The sequence below is a fragment of the Mus caroli genome, chromosome 6, assembly GCF_900094665.2.
Source record: "Mus caroli chromosome 6, CAROLI_EIJ_v1.1, whole genome shotgun sequence".
Taxonomy (NCBI): Eukaryota; Metazoa; Chordata; class Mammalia; order Rodentia; family Muridae; genus Mus; species Mus caroli.
Genome location: NC_034575.1, coordinates 134,821,604 through 134,838,944, shown reverse-complemented (window position 1 = coordinate 134,838,944; position 17,341 = coordinate 134,821,604). Strand labels below are relative to the sequence as shown.

At 44.0% G+C, this 17,341-nt stretch overlaps 1 protein-coding gene across 2 annotated transcripts; it reads left to right on the top strand.

Moving 5' to 3' along the window:
* The first annotated feature begins 3,013 nt into the window (after positions 1-3,013).
* Wbp11 (WW domain binding protein 11) lies at positions 3,014-16,172 on the top strand. 2 transcript variants are annotated; one of them, XM_021164864.2, is made up of 12 exons: positions 3,014-3,172; positions 4,911-5,015; positions 5,622-5,653; positions 6,473-6,566; positions 7,449-7,645; positions 8,583-8,716; positions 8,869-9,068; positions 9,530-9,721; positions 12,320-12,421; positions 13,098-13,391; positions 13,870-14,052; positions 15,187-16,172. In XM_021164864.2, exons 2-12 carry the CDS (start codon positions 4,952-4,954, stop codon positions 15,618-15,620), a joined length of 1,926 nt encoding a protein of 641 aa, XP_021020523.1. In that variant the 5' UTR covers positions 3,014-3,172; positions 4,911-4,951; the 3' UTR covers positions 15,621-16,172. The 2 variants fall into 2 exon arrangements, with proteins under 2 accessions (XP_021020523.1, XP_021020524.1); XM_021164865.2 differs by lacking the exon at positions 3,014-3,172 and adding an exon at positions 3,185-3,614.
* The last annotated feature ends 1,169 nt before the right edge of the window (positions 16,173-17,341 follow it).

The window sequence follows — 17,341 nt, the reverse complement described above, 5'->3', positions numbered from 1 at the left end:
TGCTGCCTGCTCTGGCACTATGCTTATTTCTTTAGGGTAATTTTCCATTTGTCTCCAATAATGTGGATACAGATAAATGATTTGGGGTGCTTGGGTCTTAGGTCAGCAGTGAGTGTCCAAACCAGCTGTATAAGACCCTCAGGGGATCCAGTTTTCTTACCCTGTTCTCAGAACCACTGAGGTGTAAAGGCATCATGGACCAGCAGGCACAGGCTATTGCTTCCTTGTTCGCAGCGAATGTCTTCAAACATTCCTGGTAAATGGATAGACCATTCCCGTTTCCTGTTTCAAACATCACTTTATGTCTAATAAGACATACTTAATAACACAAACCTGTGGCCTTCAAGTAAAACATACATACTGCTATTATCTTTACCCCCAGATCAAAAACAGTTGTCTGTAACCTGGAAAAGACTGCAAAACCATATCAACATTTTCTTCCACCAGATTAAATACAATTGTCTGCCAGCTGGAAATGAAGGCAGAGCAACCTCAACAAGGTTATCTTCCAGAATAAAAGAAGGCCATGCATCTGCGAGCTTCTCCTCAGTACCAAGCGTGGCTGCATGGATGTTGGAAAGGATGAGATAATAAATGTTGTTTGTAATGCAGTCAATATTGACCACCTATTTGTCGTCTATCTCTTGAGTGGTCAAAGTGTGTGGAACATTGTTAAAAAAAAAAAAAAACAAGGCATAAACCGCAGTGATCCCTGCATAAAATATGTTAGAGTGAGGAAAAAGGCTCACTCCCTGTTAAGACTTTTATGATTAAAGGAAAATAATCAATTTCAATTTTTCAGGAGGATAATTTTATGCTCTGCTCCATAAAGCATTTGCAGACCTTTGTTAATTACTTCTTGAAATCAGGAAAAGGAGAGGCCATGGAGGCCTACTGATGGAACTTAATTTCCTCTAGATACAGCATTTGTTTTCTAAACCTTTATCTAACCGTTCTCACTGAGCCGTTTTTCGGGTCTACTTCAAAAATCATTGTATGTAACAATGCTGATAGTCCTGGTTATAGTAGTTTGGTTTTTAAAGCACACACAAAAAATAAATTATTGGTATAAAATACCCAATATATCTCAGGAAAATTTTACAAGCAGATGAAGAATTTTTACTAGCCACATAACTTTTCCAAGTGTATTAATTTCTATGTTATCACTGCTTTTGTAAATTAGTTTCAAAATATCAAAATTTGTGTCACTTTCAAAATTTATTCCCTGGTTTTTAGCTTATGAACTAATAGGTCTGGCTATTACTGACTCAAAGAGTAATCAAAACAAGAATTAATGACATGCCCAGGCATCATGGCTTCTAACTGTCATTCAATCTAAACAATGAGACAGAGGGATGGGGCGATGGTGGCCAGCCCAGACTATTTACTGAATACTTATTTTTTTTCCCACTACGTCAAAGGTGGTTTTGGTATGGTACTGATGTTACATTGTTAGGGACACACTTTGTTCTAATATAAATTGTAAATGTTCTATTGGTTATTAATTCGTTGTAACATTAGTGTCTATCTGCAACATCCTAAAAATTAATATACACCTCAATCAATTCTTTCAAAATACTTGATGTCAAAAATTCCCTTAGGACCTTTTCTGTAAAGGATGCTGAGACTAAGTTGAAAAATAACCAAGTGTGAGGGTGTTTTTGGTTTTTGTGTGTGTGTGTGTGTGTGCGTGTGTGTGTGTGTGTGCGTGTGTGTGTGTGTGTGGTTTTTTGTTTGTTTGTTTGTTTGGTTGGTTTTTTGTTCTTTTGTTTTGTTTTGTTTTGGTTTTGGTTTTTTGAGACAGACCAAGTTCACAGTTTATGAAGATTTCATTTTAAATGCTTACCTTTAAGAGGAAAGGATGGGGAGGAGTCTTAAGGAATGGGGATGTAGAAGGGAAATATAATAGCTATTTCTGGTTGTCAGCTATATCTAGAATGAACTTCAATCCAGAATTGGAAGGTTCACCTGTGATCCAGATCTTGAGGCTGGGAAATACAAGTTTCTGACCTTGATCTTGGCATGGAAATCTTGAGGCATACTGGCTATGTATCCCCAGGAGACTAAGGTAAGGAGATCTCTGAGTACAAGGCCCAGATCCAGGTGTGGAGGTACACACCTTTAATCTGGATCACACCTTCTTCTGGAGATCTATATAATGACCTTGGAAGATGGAAGGTTTTCTCTTCCTTGCCTGCTTGCATTTACTTGCCAGCCCATCAGTTGGAATCCACTAGCCATGTGGGACTGAGCAACTCCTAGATCCTTGGACTTCCCATTCACAGCTGACCCTTGTTGGGGAGGTGGACTACAGACCGTAAGTCATCATAACAAAGTTCCTTTCTATATAGAGACGATCCACAAGTTCCGTGACTCTAGAGAACCCTGAAAGGAAGACTTCAGATAAATCAAGAGTGTGCAATGACATCATAAAGGAGTTTGGGTTGATGCATAGTTCATTTGAAGCGTTATGTAATAACTTCTTCTCTGGAAAATCGACAAATGTACCATTTCTCTTTTAAAATATACATTTTCGTGTAGATTTTTGAGTCTCCTCTAGGCAGTACTTGTCCAGTTCATCACATGCTGTAGGTTTGGAGGGCTGATGTTTGCTGAGTATCTTAGACTCGGTGCCCAGTGTTATTAGCTATCTTGTTTTCTATGGAAGCATTCCTGAAGAACAGCATCTATTTACACACCACAACTAACACAGATCCAATGGACGACACAGAACCGTACACACACCGCTACCTAATGTGTCCCCAGAGAGAAGCAGTTGCGGAAATGCGTCAGAATTCTGAGAGCAATTGGCCAATCAAATAGCAGCTTCCTTACTTTTTATTCCTATTGGGTTATATTCGTGTCAATCTACTATAGTCTGGAATGAGGCGGGTCTCTTGGCCTATAGTTATCCAATCGGATAGTGAATGAGAGCGGAAGTACCTCTGGCTCTGAAGTTGTTGTATTCGCTCTATAGGCCCAGTGCCTGGCAACGCGGTGAGAGCGCGGCCCGCCGGAACAGGAAGTGACGTGAGCTGGCGGAGGGGCGCGAGGTTTCAAGATGGCGGTTCCCGGGTGGTTGACCGAGGGGCAGAGGTGAAGGCCCCTTCGCAGAGAGTCCTCCGGGACCGCCCGCTAGCCGCTCTCGCCGTCCCGGGAGCCTCGCAGTCGTGTGAGTGCGTGGGGACTCGGTGCTCCGTTTTCCGCGACCCTCCCCGGGGCCTGCGAAGCCTTCTCTGAAACACTAGGCCCAGGGGCCGCGCTCTTCCTCCGCTGGGCCCGGGGTGGCGGGAGCCTCGGGTTTCGGGGCTGGCCTGGCGCTGCGTCCGACGGGTTCTCGGGCGGGATCGCCCGCCGGGTCAGATCCACCGCCCGAGTGCTGCGACCGGTGGCCGTGGGCTGACGTCTAGCCGCTCGAGTCGGTATCAACCGTCGCCATGGTTTCGGCAGTTGCCGTGAGGCCTCCTGCAGTGGACCCGGACCGGACCGGTCGTGTTGTGTTTGTGCTGCCTGGGTTCCCATGGTCTTTTGACCTTGTCTCTGCCAACTTTTGCAGGCGGAGGCACTGTGGTCTTGTAAAAATTCTCCTTGACTCGTAGCTGATTGGTTTTTAGGTGTGTGTGATGGGATGGCGTCAAAACGAGAGCCTGAGGCTGGTTTAAGAAGGGAAACACTAAAGAAAAGATCAAACATAGAAATTGTTGTATCCGTGCCTTTTTGTAGTTCCCTATAGTCAGTACCCTTCTCTTCCCTTCTTCCCAAACTCCTGCCCCTTCTGCTTTCTGATAGAGAAACATCTGTAATGACATAATCGACACCGATCAGTTCTAAAATATCTGGGAAGCAGCAGGGAGCCGGGCTTGATGAAAAAAACATTAACTAAGACAACTTACAGAGTCTCACCCAAGGAGCCAAGGGAATTACAGAGCCTCAAATTTACCTCGGGATCTTCCCTTTCCTAATGTAGAAAGAAAGTAGATTTATTTAATGCTCAAAGGGGAGCCACAGGAGAGGTAGCCTGTAGGAAAATGTCACACACTTTGAACGGGAAATATTTGTTCCTTTTTTTACTATGGGCAAGGCTAATTTTTGGAAGTTTCATTCATTTGGAATGGAAGAGAAAGAAGTGATAATAAAGAAAGCCTGGCCTTAAAATATTTCCCTACAGTGACTACCACTTTTAATTCCCTCAAAATATATAAATCAGGAGTCATATGTGCTAGTAAGAATATATCTTAATGTTAAGTTTGAGGAGTTCTAATACTTCATTTTTTATTTCTTTTGTTTGAGAGTCATAAATCATTTGACTTGGTATTAAATCAAGATAAATATGTTTGAATGGGTTGCGTTTTGCCATCTGGCGTGTGGAATGAACAGTCTAAAGAGAAAGTAAAAAGCATGTATTTGCCTTTAACCCAGATTCATTATCCCCGCTCCTGTTTCATCCCCTTATACAGCGATCGGAAAGATGACCTCAGGGTTTGCATTGCATTGTTAGAATATTTTCTCAATTGGTTTTGGTTTGTTTTGAGATGGTCTCATATGGCTCAGTCTATATTCCAAGCGATTGATAGCATTCTAAGTGCAAAATTCTTGTTGATATCTTTATTCAGTTAACAGCACTATATAATCCATAGGAAAGGGTTAAACTTTTGAGTAGTTAATGACATTCTCACTGTGTTGACTGGTACAGATACTAGCCTTTTTTGTGTGTGTGTGTGTGTGTGTGTGTGTGTGGTTAAGAAAGGTAAAGAAATAACGACTTGGATGCTTCATTCAAAATTAAAGAGCGTGTTATTACAAGTAGAAAACCAAAGGGATATTTCTTTCCAGAAATTGATGCAAATTCTTAAAAGGAAGTCACTTTACACATACAGCACAACTGAGTTCTTTATATCTTTTCTTTGCAGTTTTTTTTTTAATGAAGAAGTAAATCCTATAAATTGTCAACATGGGACGAAGATCAACATCCTCCACCAAGAGTGGGAAGTTTATGAACCCCACAGACCAAGCCCGTAAGTGCTGTTAGTGTGGGGAAGAAGTAGAAGAGTTTAAACGGGCAGACTCTTTCATGGTGGCCTAAGTTCAGCGTTGGTGGAGTGGCGTGTGTGAGGTCATGTAGAATTCTTTAAATTGACTCATGGTTAGAATGCTGAGAATGTAAGCTGCTTAACACATTTCTCCTCATACTTGACTGGCTAGCAGGAGAAAATTAAGTCTTTTTTTATGTTAGAGTTTTTAACAAATGAGTTTTTAAGTGTGTGATTTGAGAATCCCTTTTCTTCCTTGTGGTTCAGTTATTTTTCTGTAAAGAACACATCTTGGCATTTTGGGTTGAGAGGGTTGGAAGCACTAAGTTCCCTAGTGGGTCAAAGCCATGTGTGTTCCATTCACCAACACTGTTAACAATTGTGGTGGCTCGTGGTAATGTTAGTGATGGAGGTGTGATCGTGGTAATGTTAGTGATGGAGGTGTGATCGTGGTAATGTTAGTGATGGAAGTGTGATCGTGGTAATGTTAGTGATGGAGGTGTGATCGTGGTAATGTTAGTGATGGAAGTGTGATCGTGGTAATGTTAGTGATGGAGGTGTGAGTGATGTCTTCTCTTCCTCTCTCCTTAGGAAAGGAAGCCCGGAAAAGAGAACTGAAAAAGGTATGAATTTAGAAACTTTGTGAATTGTTCTAACATTTGTGACTCACAGCCATCTGTACGTCCATCTCTCGGGAATCCAACACTGTTCTCTGATTGCCACCAGAACCCATAAACACGTGCCCATGCATTCACACAAACACACACCGATAAGTAAAATTATATTGTTAGAATGACTTTTGAAAATAAGTCCTAAGCTGAGTGTGGTAATTCATGCCTGTAGTCCTAGCACTTGGGATAAAACGATCAGGCATGAAAGTAGCAGGAGTTGAAAGCTAGCCTAGCCTACATCAGTCAGACCCTGTCTTGACAAACTAATTATTTTTACTATTTACCAAGATGTAACTGCTTTGTTAAGGCTACTGAGTGACTGACAGTGATTCAGTTTTGGCTGAGTGCTCAAGCAGGGGACATTTGTTATCACTTGTGACTCTCTGAAGGATCTTTTATAATCTCTGTTATCTCTGTTGGTTTGCTCTTGGTTTATTATTTAGCCAAAATTCAAATTTTTCCCTATCTAGCATAGTATTTTTTTTTTTTATTTAACTATATTCCTACCACCTCCCCCTTTTAAACAAGTTTTTCTGTTAAGTAGTTGCTAACAGTATAACTGGGTAGAAAAAAAATACTTAAGAGCGCATCATTTTCACTAAAGTTTAAACATTATTGAGAAGAATTCTCAGCTGATTGTAGAGGTTTACACATGTGATTAGAAACAAAGGAGAAATTTGAGTTTCTTAGACTCTTGAGGCAAAGTGGAGGTGCAACGTCTGGAGTGCCCGCTTCTTCCTCAGTAGTCTTCCTCTCTCCTGTTTTCTACAGAACAAAAAACAGCGCATGATGGTCCGCGCTGCAGTTTTGAAGATGAAAGATCCCAAACAAATTATCCGGGACATGGAGAAACTGGATGAAATGGGTAAGAGTATAGGAAAGCGGCAGACTTAACAAAGGCTGTCGTGGTCTGCTGTGTACAGAGGCAGCACAGCCCTAGGAAATCGAAAACCCTGATGGCTGCCATTGGTCTCGCACTTTGTTTTAATGCTGAGGAAAGAAAGATAGATCTGTTGCAAGCTAGAGATCATATTCTAGAAGAGGAGCACCATCATTTAGTAGACGCTAATTACTGTAATTAGATAACAAAAACAAAGTGGCCAGCTCACTTTATAATTTTTCCGATTTAATGATTTTTTCACTTTACATTTATGTTAGTGGAATAAGAAAAGATATACACTCAAGAATTTTTATTTACTAGGAATGATGCAGTAATAATACCTTCTAGGTTTGACTAGATCATCAAGTTAGTAGGAAGATTTGGGGAAGAATTAATTCAGTTTGTGCTTCAAGAAAAAGAAGAAAGAATCCTAAATCACTAGGGGCTTAATTTTCATTCAAACTAATTAAAATAGAAAAGTATATCCTGAGACACCCCTAAATAAAGCTGCCTGCAGGAGAAAAGTAGAAATCTCCCTAAGACTGTGTGTATGCTGCAGTCTCCATCACAGTGCTAGTGAAGAGCTTGGGGTGGAAACTGGAAGGACTGTGCAGTCAGTGGGAGCTGGGGACAAGGCTGCTGGGGGAAAGTTGCCCTTGATTGACAGTTTCAGAGAGGGCTTGGCTGCAACTAAGGTGCTACAGTACTGGCCTGTGGGTCACTTCTGGGAAGGCTCTGATTGGGCAGGACTAGGAGAATAGCCTCTTAGGACTCAAAAATGAAATATGGGATCTGGATGTAGCCAAGAAGGAGGTTTTTACTGATGGGACTCCTCATTTACAACTCTAAAATCTGCTTTTCTCCTAGAGTTTAACCCAGTGCAACAGCCACAGTTGAATGAGAAAGTACTGAAAGACAAGCGAAAAAAGCTGAGGGAAACCTTTGAACGAATTCTACGACTTTATGAAAAAGAAAATCCAGATATTTACAAAGAACTGAGAAAGCTGGAAGTGGAATATGAACAGAAGAGAGCTCAGCTGAGCCAGTACTTTGATGCTGTTAAGGTAAGCTGCTCTGGGAGAGAGAGACCTGACGGCCTTACAGGCTATTCTTTTCCAAATTAACTGTGTGCACCATGCTCTAGCAGAGTCCGTCCTTTGTACTTAGAGAAATTGTCTGTAACAGTGAAAGCCAGAGACTGGAAACAGCCCAGGCATCCTTAGCAGGATCACAGATCATCAACCCAATGTATTTCACAAGCAAATACTACTCAGAATGTTGGTTTGTTTTTTAGACTAATCTGTTGATAGTAGAAACAACACATGGTAAACATGAGTAAGAGTGTGAGCTAGACATGGTGGTGCACCGCCTAATGCTTGCCTAGGACTGGAGACTGTCTGTCCAAGAACACGGAGGAGGGATGCTCACACTAGTTCTGCTGCTTTTCCTCTTCCAAAACCAGCAGGAACTGACCTGTTAGCACTGACTGCCTCGGACAGACTGTGGCAGGAGTTGATTGACAAGGACTGAAAGATGTCCGCCTCTGAGAGCTTTTAGAGTTTGCTGTAAATTTTTCCCTTACCATGACAGAAACCCAAATGAAATGGTATTTGTAAAATAGATGGTGTGTTTCCAACACCACAAAACAGAATTGCAGAAAGGCAGGGAGCTTTAGAGGCTGTGTATTGTTTGTTAATTGGTGTGTATTACCGGCCCGAGGAGTAGGGCAGCCCTGCTACTGCTTTGAACAGTTGGATTTTTTCAAAACCGCAACCGGTTCAGATTATACTCAAAACGAGAGCTGATGATAGGGATGATAGGAGAAAGGATGAGCTGTATTTGGGTTCTTTAAGAAAAAAATAATATTCTTTCAATTCAGAAGTGTTGGCTTGAGGCTTTGAGCCACTTTTCATGGTCTTAGTTGGGAAACAAATTGAGAAGACTTAGGTCCTAGGAGTTGACTGGATCAGCACCATACAGCTGGGTTTCTGTGTGTTTCAGAATGCTCAGCATGTGGAAGTAGAGAGCATCCCTTTGCCAGACATGCCGCATGCTCCTTCCAACATCTTAATCCAGGACATTCCTCTTCCCGGTGCACAGCCCCCCTCCATCCTGAAGAAGACCTCAGCGTATGGGTGAGGAAGCCTTACATAACGGAGGGTGGACTGCAGGAGCAGGCCCAGCTAGTACAGCAGCAGCACGAGGTGCTGTGGCTGAGCAGACGGGACATGAGAGCCTGGAGAAGGTTCCTGCCACTCAGCGCCACTGTCCTTCTCCCCCTCCACAGGCCTCCAGCTCGGGCCGTGTCTATCCTTCCTCTCCTGGGACATGGTGTTCCCCGCTTGCCCCCTGGCAGAAAACCGCCCGGCCCTCCACCTGGCCCCCCTCCTCCTCAGGTTCTGCAGATGTACGGCCGGAAAGTGGGCTTCGCTCTAGATCTTCCCCCTCGGAGGCGAGATGAGGATATGCTGTATAGTCCAGAGCTTGGTAGGCAGGGGCAGGGCTTTCCTCCCATGCCCTTCTCAGTATTGCTTCCGTGCTGACCATAGTTAACATGTTTGCTACATGGAGAACATAGGAACTCCATGAGGTTACCATGCACTTCTGTGTATCCCCGTGGATAATTTAGCACGTCTGCCTGATGAAAGCACCTTAGCATGAATGTTGCTGCAGTTCCCATAAGACAGGAAGAGGTCTTCCCAGTTTCATCAGCGCTGACAAGAGTCACTGACTGTGTGTGAGACTTTCCACAATTGTTTCTAACACAGTGTGTTTGCACTAAGTATTTAAAACCATTACCCAATGCAAATGTCACCATAATACATGGTAGCTGGCATTGCATATAGAATTATTTTTTACAAGTAATGGTGAGCCAAAATGGCATGCCTATTTGTGGATACCAGAGGGCCAACTATGTCATGTGAATCTTGTGCTCTTTCTGTCATCAGCTCAGCGGGGTCATGACGATGACATGTCCAGCACCAGTGAAGACGACGGCTATCCTGAGGACATGGATCAGGATAAGCATGATGACAGTACTGAGGACAGTGACACTGACAGATCAGATGCAGAGAGTGATGGGGATGAGTTCGGGCACCGCGAGGACAGTGAGCGCGACAACACTGAGGAGAAGAAGTCAGGTGTGTGCGGGTTCATGTGCCGGGCGTAGATGAACACAGCTAACCCCCCCCCCCCCCCGGTGCCGAAAGCCCTGGCTTTTGCTAATTAGGTTTCGTGTGCGTGCTCGCCCGTGTGTACATGCACGCTGGAGCGTATATGTGGCCGTCCCAGATGGTTTTCCCGATCCTCTGCACAGGTGTTGGGGATGCAGCTTGGGTGATTAGGCTTGGTGGTGAGTGAGTGCCCTGACCTCCCGAGCCAGCTCACCAGCTCAGGACCAGCTTTTAGCCCCAGTCTGGTTTGGCTTGGTTTTGAGACAGGTACCCATCACTGTTAATTAGGCTGGCCTCGAACTCACGGGGACCCTCCTGCTTCAGCCTCCCAAGTTGTGGAGTTAGAAATAAATGTAAGCCGCCGTACCTGGCCATTTGTCTTGATAGTTTGAAAGGTTTTGACATATTATTCTTACAGGTGTTTGTGAGGAAAGAGTAAGTCTAGGTAGTCTTTAAAAAGTTATGCAAGAAATTCCACTTTGAGGTAAAAATTGCTAATATTCTCTATGATGAATGTGCAGTAGGAAAGGAAGAACATGCATGGTTTTAAATAAGCTTGTGTACGTGTCTACACTGGGAACTGGGTTTTCTATTTATGGGGTCTTTCATAAACCGGGTGACCTTTGTAATTCATATATACTTGTAATTTTATATATATATATACACATGTATATATAATATGTGTGTGTATATTATATATTAAATATTTTATATACATACATTTGTCTATACATACATGACATTGACATGTACAATTGTATACTATGTATATGTATAAAAGTGTATTTTTCTATATGTCTGCACTGCGTTTGTATTTAGAACCACACGCCTGTCCCTTTAAAGCTGCTCACTGGTTGGGAAGAGCACCTGTGTAGCGCACTTGGCCTGCACGTAAACAAACCATTCTCCAAGGGTCAGCTGTGAAGCGCCTTTCAGAAAGATGCGTGTGCGTGTGTGTGTGTGTGCGTGTGTGCGTGTGTGCGGTGCTGGGGAGGAAGCCTAAGACTTGATGTATATTACATATATTCAGTTCTGCTGTCCTCAGTTGTGGACACACTGCATGTTATGTTTTGTCACAAAAATGTTAAGCACTGTGTTTGGGTACTAAGCATTGCAAACACACACTGCGTGTGTCAGAGCCTAGTGCTGGGGAGCTTCTTAGGGGGCTGTAGCTTAAATTGTGTGTGTCTGTGTGCCACAGCCCCACCTGCCTCCTACACTTGGGTGTGCCTTGGAGACTACAAGATTAGTATTAGTATAGTATCCCTCAGAGCTGAATTGTCCAGATCTCTCTGGAAGGCGTTAGTGCTCCTTAATCATGATTACGAATGAAAGAAAAGCTTATCAAAAAACTATCACAAATTGGTGTAGGAGCGAACCCAACCTTGAAAAATTATAGAAGACTCATAAGTTGGAACTGGTCTTAGAAAGGAGAGTGGGGTAGAATTCCAAGTGCAGGGCTCCCTGTGAGACTGCATCCTCTCTTTACTCTGCGGCTGCCAGCTGTTGCTGAGGTCGTTGGGGGTGGCGCTGGGACAGGGTCTTCCGTGTAGCCTTGGCTAGCACAGGACTTACTGACTGGCCTTGAACTGACTGAAATCCACCTGCTTCTTCCTACTGAGCATTGGAACCAAGGCCTGTGCCAGCAGCCTGTGTGTTCCCCAGTGTGTGTGGACTCAGATGGCTGGCCCAGCTGCACGTCCTCTCATCTGGTACTGCCTTTACCATAGCCAAGCATTTGTCTGGGCAGTAAAAGTCCAAGATACAGTAAAGCTGAGCCCACATAGAAATATTCCCTTCCTTAAGTGTTGGCTAAGATGTCAAACACCAGCTGAGAAGTGCAGTGTCTGACAGTGCCCAGTTGGAAGTCTGTCAGGGTTACTGAAAGATCCTGTAGTGGAAGTGGTGTTGGGGACTGATCATATTCTTTAATCACCTGTTAGGGTATTACTAAGATTTTCCCACCTTTTATGGGGCCTTTTGTCATGATTAGATCACTAATTTTCTAGTGTAAACCATTGGGTACTTTCGGTGCACCCTGCATGCTTGTGATGATCTCCCTCACCCAGCACTGTCGGACTCAGTTGTCTTATGTGTTATGTTGGTTAGTAGGGCATGCTTGTGATGGATCTCCCTCACCCAGCACTGTGGGACTCAGTTGTCTTATGTGTTATGTTGGTTAGTAGGGCATGCTGGTTTCCTGAGTTGGTCAACTTTCATCTTTTCTTTATTGTTTTGCTGAATTGCTAAAGAAAAGTGTTGCTTTAACATACATCTTTACCGTTTCAGCTTTTATGTTTAGGGCTTAAAATTGAATTATCTAATTCAGTTTATATACTTCTTAAGTATCCTAACATTTTCTGAACATTAAGTTTTAAGTTAATGCGGTATATTTCATAAGCAACCAATTAGCACAACACTGATTTCCTGTAATGTCCCTGTACATCTGTCTTGTATCGTGTAGTGGGTTACAGTCATTCATAGTACTCACAGCATCTGCTCTATAGTGACCATTTTTACAACATTTGATGATTCTTTTCGTTTCATCCTTTCTTGACTGTTTAGGTCTAAGCGTCAGATTTGCTGATATGCCTGGGAAATCAAGGAAGAAGAAGAAAAACATGAAGGAGCTGACTCCTCTTCAAGCCATGATGCTGCGAATGGCAGGTTAGAAGCAAGAAGGAATGAATCTAGCATTTCCTTGTGCCACTTGCTTAGCATATAGTCTTCCATTTATAGTCAGCAGCTCTGAAATAAGCCAGGAATCTGTAGTCTGTGAAACTTAAGATATGGAGCCATTTGGTGGGGTGCCCAGAGTTTTGGGGCTAGTGAGCCGTTGAGACAACTAGTTCTGGGGAGGCTGTGCAGCATCTGTTCTTGAGCTGGCATATGGGGGACGGCTTGTGGGAGTCAGCTTTTCTATGGCTGCTGCTGGGTCCCAGGAATTGAGCTCTGGTTGTCAGGCACATTAGCAAGCCCTCTTGCAGCTCTGAGTGCTATTTAATTCAAAGTCTGTCTTGTCTGACAGCCTGGGATTTATACTGCTGTACTAGTTACAGATGCACCGTTGTGTATTTCAATAGTCAGTAAAAAGACTTGGATTGTTGATTTTTAAGAATAAATTTTCTTATTTATTTATTTGGTTTTGGGAGACACGGTCTATCTGTGTAACCCTGGCTGTCCTGGAACTTAACTATGTAGACTGAGCCGGCTGTGAAGTCAGAGATCATCTTGCACTTGTCCCAAGTGCTGGATTAAAGGCATGCGCCACCACACCCAGCTGTGGTGTACTTGGCCACTGCTGTTCTCCAAGCGGTAAAACAGCTATTTTTCAATTTTTCAGGTCAGGAAATTCCTGAGGAAGGACGGGAAGTGGAGGAATTTTCAGAGGAGGAGGATGCCGACGACTCGGATGATTCTGAAGCAGAGAAACAATCGCAGAAGCAGCATAAAGACGATGCCCACTCTGACGGCACGGCTGCAGCCTCTTCCCAGCAGCAGGCTCCTCCACAGTCTGCTCCTACTTCTCAGATACAAGCCCCTCCCATGCCAGGACCACCACCTCTTGGACCACCACCTGCCCCACCCTTACGGCCTCCTGGACCACCTACAGGCCTTCCTCCTGGGCCGCCTCCAGGTAAGCACCCCAGGATGAGAAGTGCATGCTTCATTTGAGCCGGAGTGAAGGCATGCCTTCAGAAGAGCATGTGTCACCAGCACTGATGCTTTCTGTTGAGGCGTCAGAGGGAATGAAGACCCTTCCAGGCTGTGAGCATTGTTAGGAGCCTCTTCTTAAGGATCTCTTATTTCTGTTTTCGTAAGCTGGACACTTGTGCATAGTGGTACTTTGTTTAGTACTTTATTGTGACAGACTAGCCCAGCTCTGCATTGGTGTTGCTTAATACAGTCTCACATACCACAGCTGGGACCTAGAGGGACCGATCTATAACGGACCTGATGACCTTTTTATAGAGCTCAAATATGTGTTGGATGAATTTTATTTCCATTGCTTTTTATTTAAATGCAGTCTCACTTCTGAATAAAATGATTATGTGAGTTGCTTTTATACCACAGTTAATTATTTGTCTGACTGACATTGGTTTTTCTTCTTTCAGGGGCTCCTCCATTCCTGAGACCACCTGGAATGCCAGGAATCCGAGGGCCTTTACCACGACTTTTACCTCCAGGCCCACCACCAGGCCGACCTCCTGGCCCTCCCCCAGGCCCACCTCCAGGTCTGCCTCCTGGACCCCCTCCTCGGGGACCCCCACCAAGGCTACCTCCTCCTGCACCTCCAGGTAAAGTTTCTCAGTGTCTGTGACAAGAGCTAGGCATGGCTGTATGCTCTGTGGGTCTCTGAGGACATCTTGCAGAGGGTCTGCAGGGAAGTGTGTTCTGCATGAGCCTTTCCGTTGCTTTCCACTCATCTCTTGAGGCTGTCAACAGTGAGGAGGTTCTCTGTCTGAGCTTTGTGAGAACAGGCACAGCTGCACCCCATGATCTACACAATTACCATCTTCAAGTTAGATCACAAGGGAGCCTCCCTCCTCTCTACCCATTGTCCGAGTTAGTCCTACAAATGTCATAATGGGATTATTTTGGCTAGGCACACTGATTGTTCTACTGTGTCCGAAGATTGCTTTTAAAACACAACAGCTGGGGCTTTGTCTTTGTCTTGGTTTTGTGTAGGATAACTGAGTTTACGTAATCAGCAGTTCTGACTTGATGCAGATTTGATTCTTAAGTGGCTTTTGAAGAAACTACAATCTGATGTGGGATATGTATGTGTTGCAGCTGTCAGAATTATGTAACTCTGAAAAGACTGATCGTTGTCCATTTCCAGCTAATGAGCAGGACAAAATCCTTCCCTGTCCACTGTGTGACAGTGGTAGAGACTAGTACTCAGGGACCGACTGCCCCTTGATCTTAATAACTTCACACTAGATAGCCAGGACAGGATAGGATAGCATCCTGGACCTGCCAGATTGGAAACTGCATCTGCCACCAGTTGGCATTGTCAGCTTGATGGTACAGTTTTCAACTAGGACCTGAGTTCAGGGATCAAGACTAAAGGCAGATATAACTTCAAAGTATTATGTTTCTTTTTATCAGAATATATTTCTGCCTTTCACATAGCAGGTTGTGTGAGTTCAATTTAATTCCTGTAAATAACTTGCCTAAAATTAAGCAGTCTTAGCCTATGTCTAAACATCCTTTTTTTTTTAAAGATTTACTTATTATTTTATGTATATGCAAGTAAGGTCCCATTACAGATGGTTGTGAGCCACCATGTGGTTGCTGGGAATCGACCTTCAGAAGAGTAGCCAGTGCTCTTAACCACTGAGCCATCCCTTTAGCCCATGTCTAAACATCCTTAATGGCAGTTAAATGTCGTCAATTCTTGTACTCATCCTCTCTGCCTCTTCCTTTAGGGATCCCTCCTCCTCGTCCTGGCATGATGCGCCCACCCTTGGTTCCTCCTCTTGGTCCTGCCCCGCCTGGCCTTTTCCCACCAGCTCCCTTGCCCAACCCAGGGGTGTTGAGTGCCCCACCCAGCCTCATTCAGCGACCGAAGGCGGATGATGCAAGTGCCGCCACCATCGAGAAGAAAGCCACAGCGACCATCAGTGCCAAGCCCCAGATCACCAATCCCAAGGCAGAGGTCACACGGTTTGTGCCCACTGCACTGAGGGTACGCCGAGAGAATAAGGGGGCTACTGCTGTTCCCCAAAGAAGGTCAGAGGACGACTCTGCTGTGCCTGTCGCCAAAGCGGCCCCGAGATCTGGTCCTTCAGTTCCTGTCTCAGTACAAACTAAGGACGATGTTTATGAAGCGTTTATGAAAGAGATGGAAGGGTTGCTGTGACAGATCCTCCTGCCAGGACAGGCTTCTGTTCAGAGTACTGGTTTGTGGAACAAGAGGCTCTTGTTAAAGTGAAGAGCAATGTCCACTGTCAGCTGTTTTCCAAGTCCAGTTCCAGGAGCCTCCTCATGTTTGCCTGCTGGGATCCCCGCACAAGGTGTTTCTTTACAATAGACCAGGATGTGAAGCACTGCTGCTAACCCCTGCTCCCTGTGTCATCACCATCTCCTCCCTCTCTTCCTCTCTCCATTTTGGGAATTGTCAGCGAGGTCTTAACTACTTGTTTTGACTCAGGTGCCGTGGGCACTAGAGTAGAGAATTCTGGAGGGAAAAAGTTTATTTCATCTTGACTTTTGTGTTTGAGTTATTTTTAATATTTTCCTGTAAATATTTTGTAATATTTTCCTTGTAGTGAAATGGATTACAGTATCATTTCCTAATTCAAAACAGGATATGTGGGAAGAAAATATACAATTCTGGGATTAAAGTTATTTCCCACAAGCTAAACTCTTTTGAGTGTTTCATGGACAAATAAAATGTTCCATACCAAGATACCTTCTGTGTTTGTGTAATGTGTAAACAGTTCATCTGGCTTGTGGGCAGAACCAAGTTTGTAGTTTGGTTCTCAGGAACTGCCATTTCTCATGCAGAATGAGAATGGATTTGATTAGAATGTAAAAGGTAACTTTGAAATCTACAGGGATAAAGAGGAAGAATTCCTTCAAGATTACATTGACTTCCCAGAACTTCAGAGGTGTGCACAATGTCTCTGCTAAGATGGGGGACTCCAGAGGACACTGAGAGCTGTGGTGGTGGTGGTGTGTGAGGAAGTTCCCAAAGCTCATATCTGTGGACTGGACGTGGTTTTCCCCAATTGGTGGCACTGTTGGGAAAGCTTGAGAGCCTGGCTTTGTTGGAGGAAGTGCGTCCTGGAGGCAGGCCTTGAGAGTTGGAAAGACTTCCCTTCTCCAGTTTGCTCTGTGCCTGCTGCCCTGTGTTTCCTACAGTCATGTGCATTGTGTTATGCAAGGCACACCTTAGCTGGCCTGCATCTCATGCAAATCCTAGAGCATTAAGGATGTGTTGAAAGATGCTGCGACATGCTGAGGCTAATGCTTTCCCAGTCCTCTCATGCATTTCAGATTCTCATTGAGATTTTGTACGTCTGGTTCTGTTACTCTGACAGATTAAGACATCCTTACAAAACACAAGATTGTCCATTTGGTTTGGGGTTTTAGTGTAATTAAGAAAAGTCCAATGAATTTGATCCTTTTCATACCAAAGAAACAATCATCCAGTTGCCATGGTAACTTCTGCATAAACAGAATTGCTCTCCACAATTTGATCTGAGTCTGATTAATTTTTAGTATTCTTGATTGAAGTTATATTCTTTTGGGGGGAGATTTCTGCCACTGGTTATCTGAAAAAAAAGCTTTTGATTATCAAAACATTTCCAAGTGTGTTGCTAGTTTTATTTGAAAATTCTATTCATAAAGCCTAACACTGAGTCTATTGATTCCATCTGTAGGGAAGGAGGAAGATGGCCACCAAATCTGATTTGATTTCTTACATGACCACTGTAGATACCTTTGCTTGGATGTATGTGGATTAGAGAGGGCTCACAGAAGCCGGGCGTGGTGGCGCACGCCTTTAATCCCAGCACTCGGGAGGCAGAGGCAGGCGGATTTCTGAGTTCGAGGCCAGCCTGGTCTACAAAGTGAGTT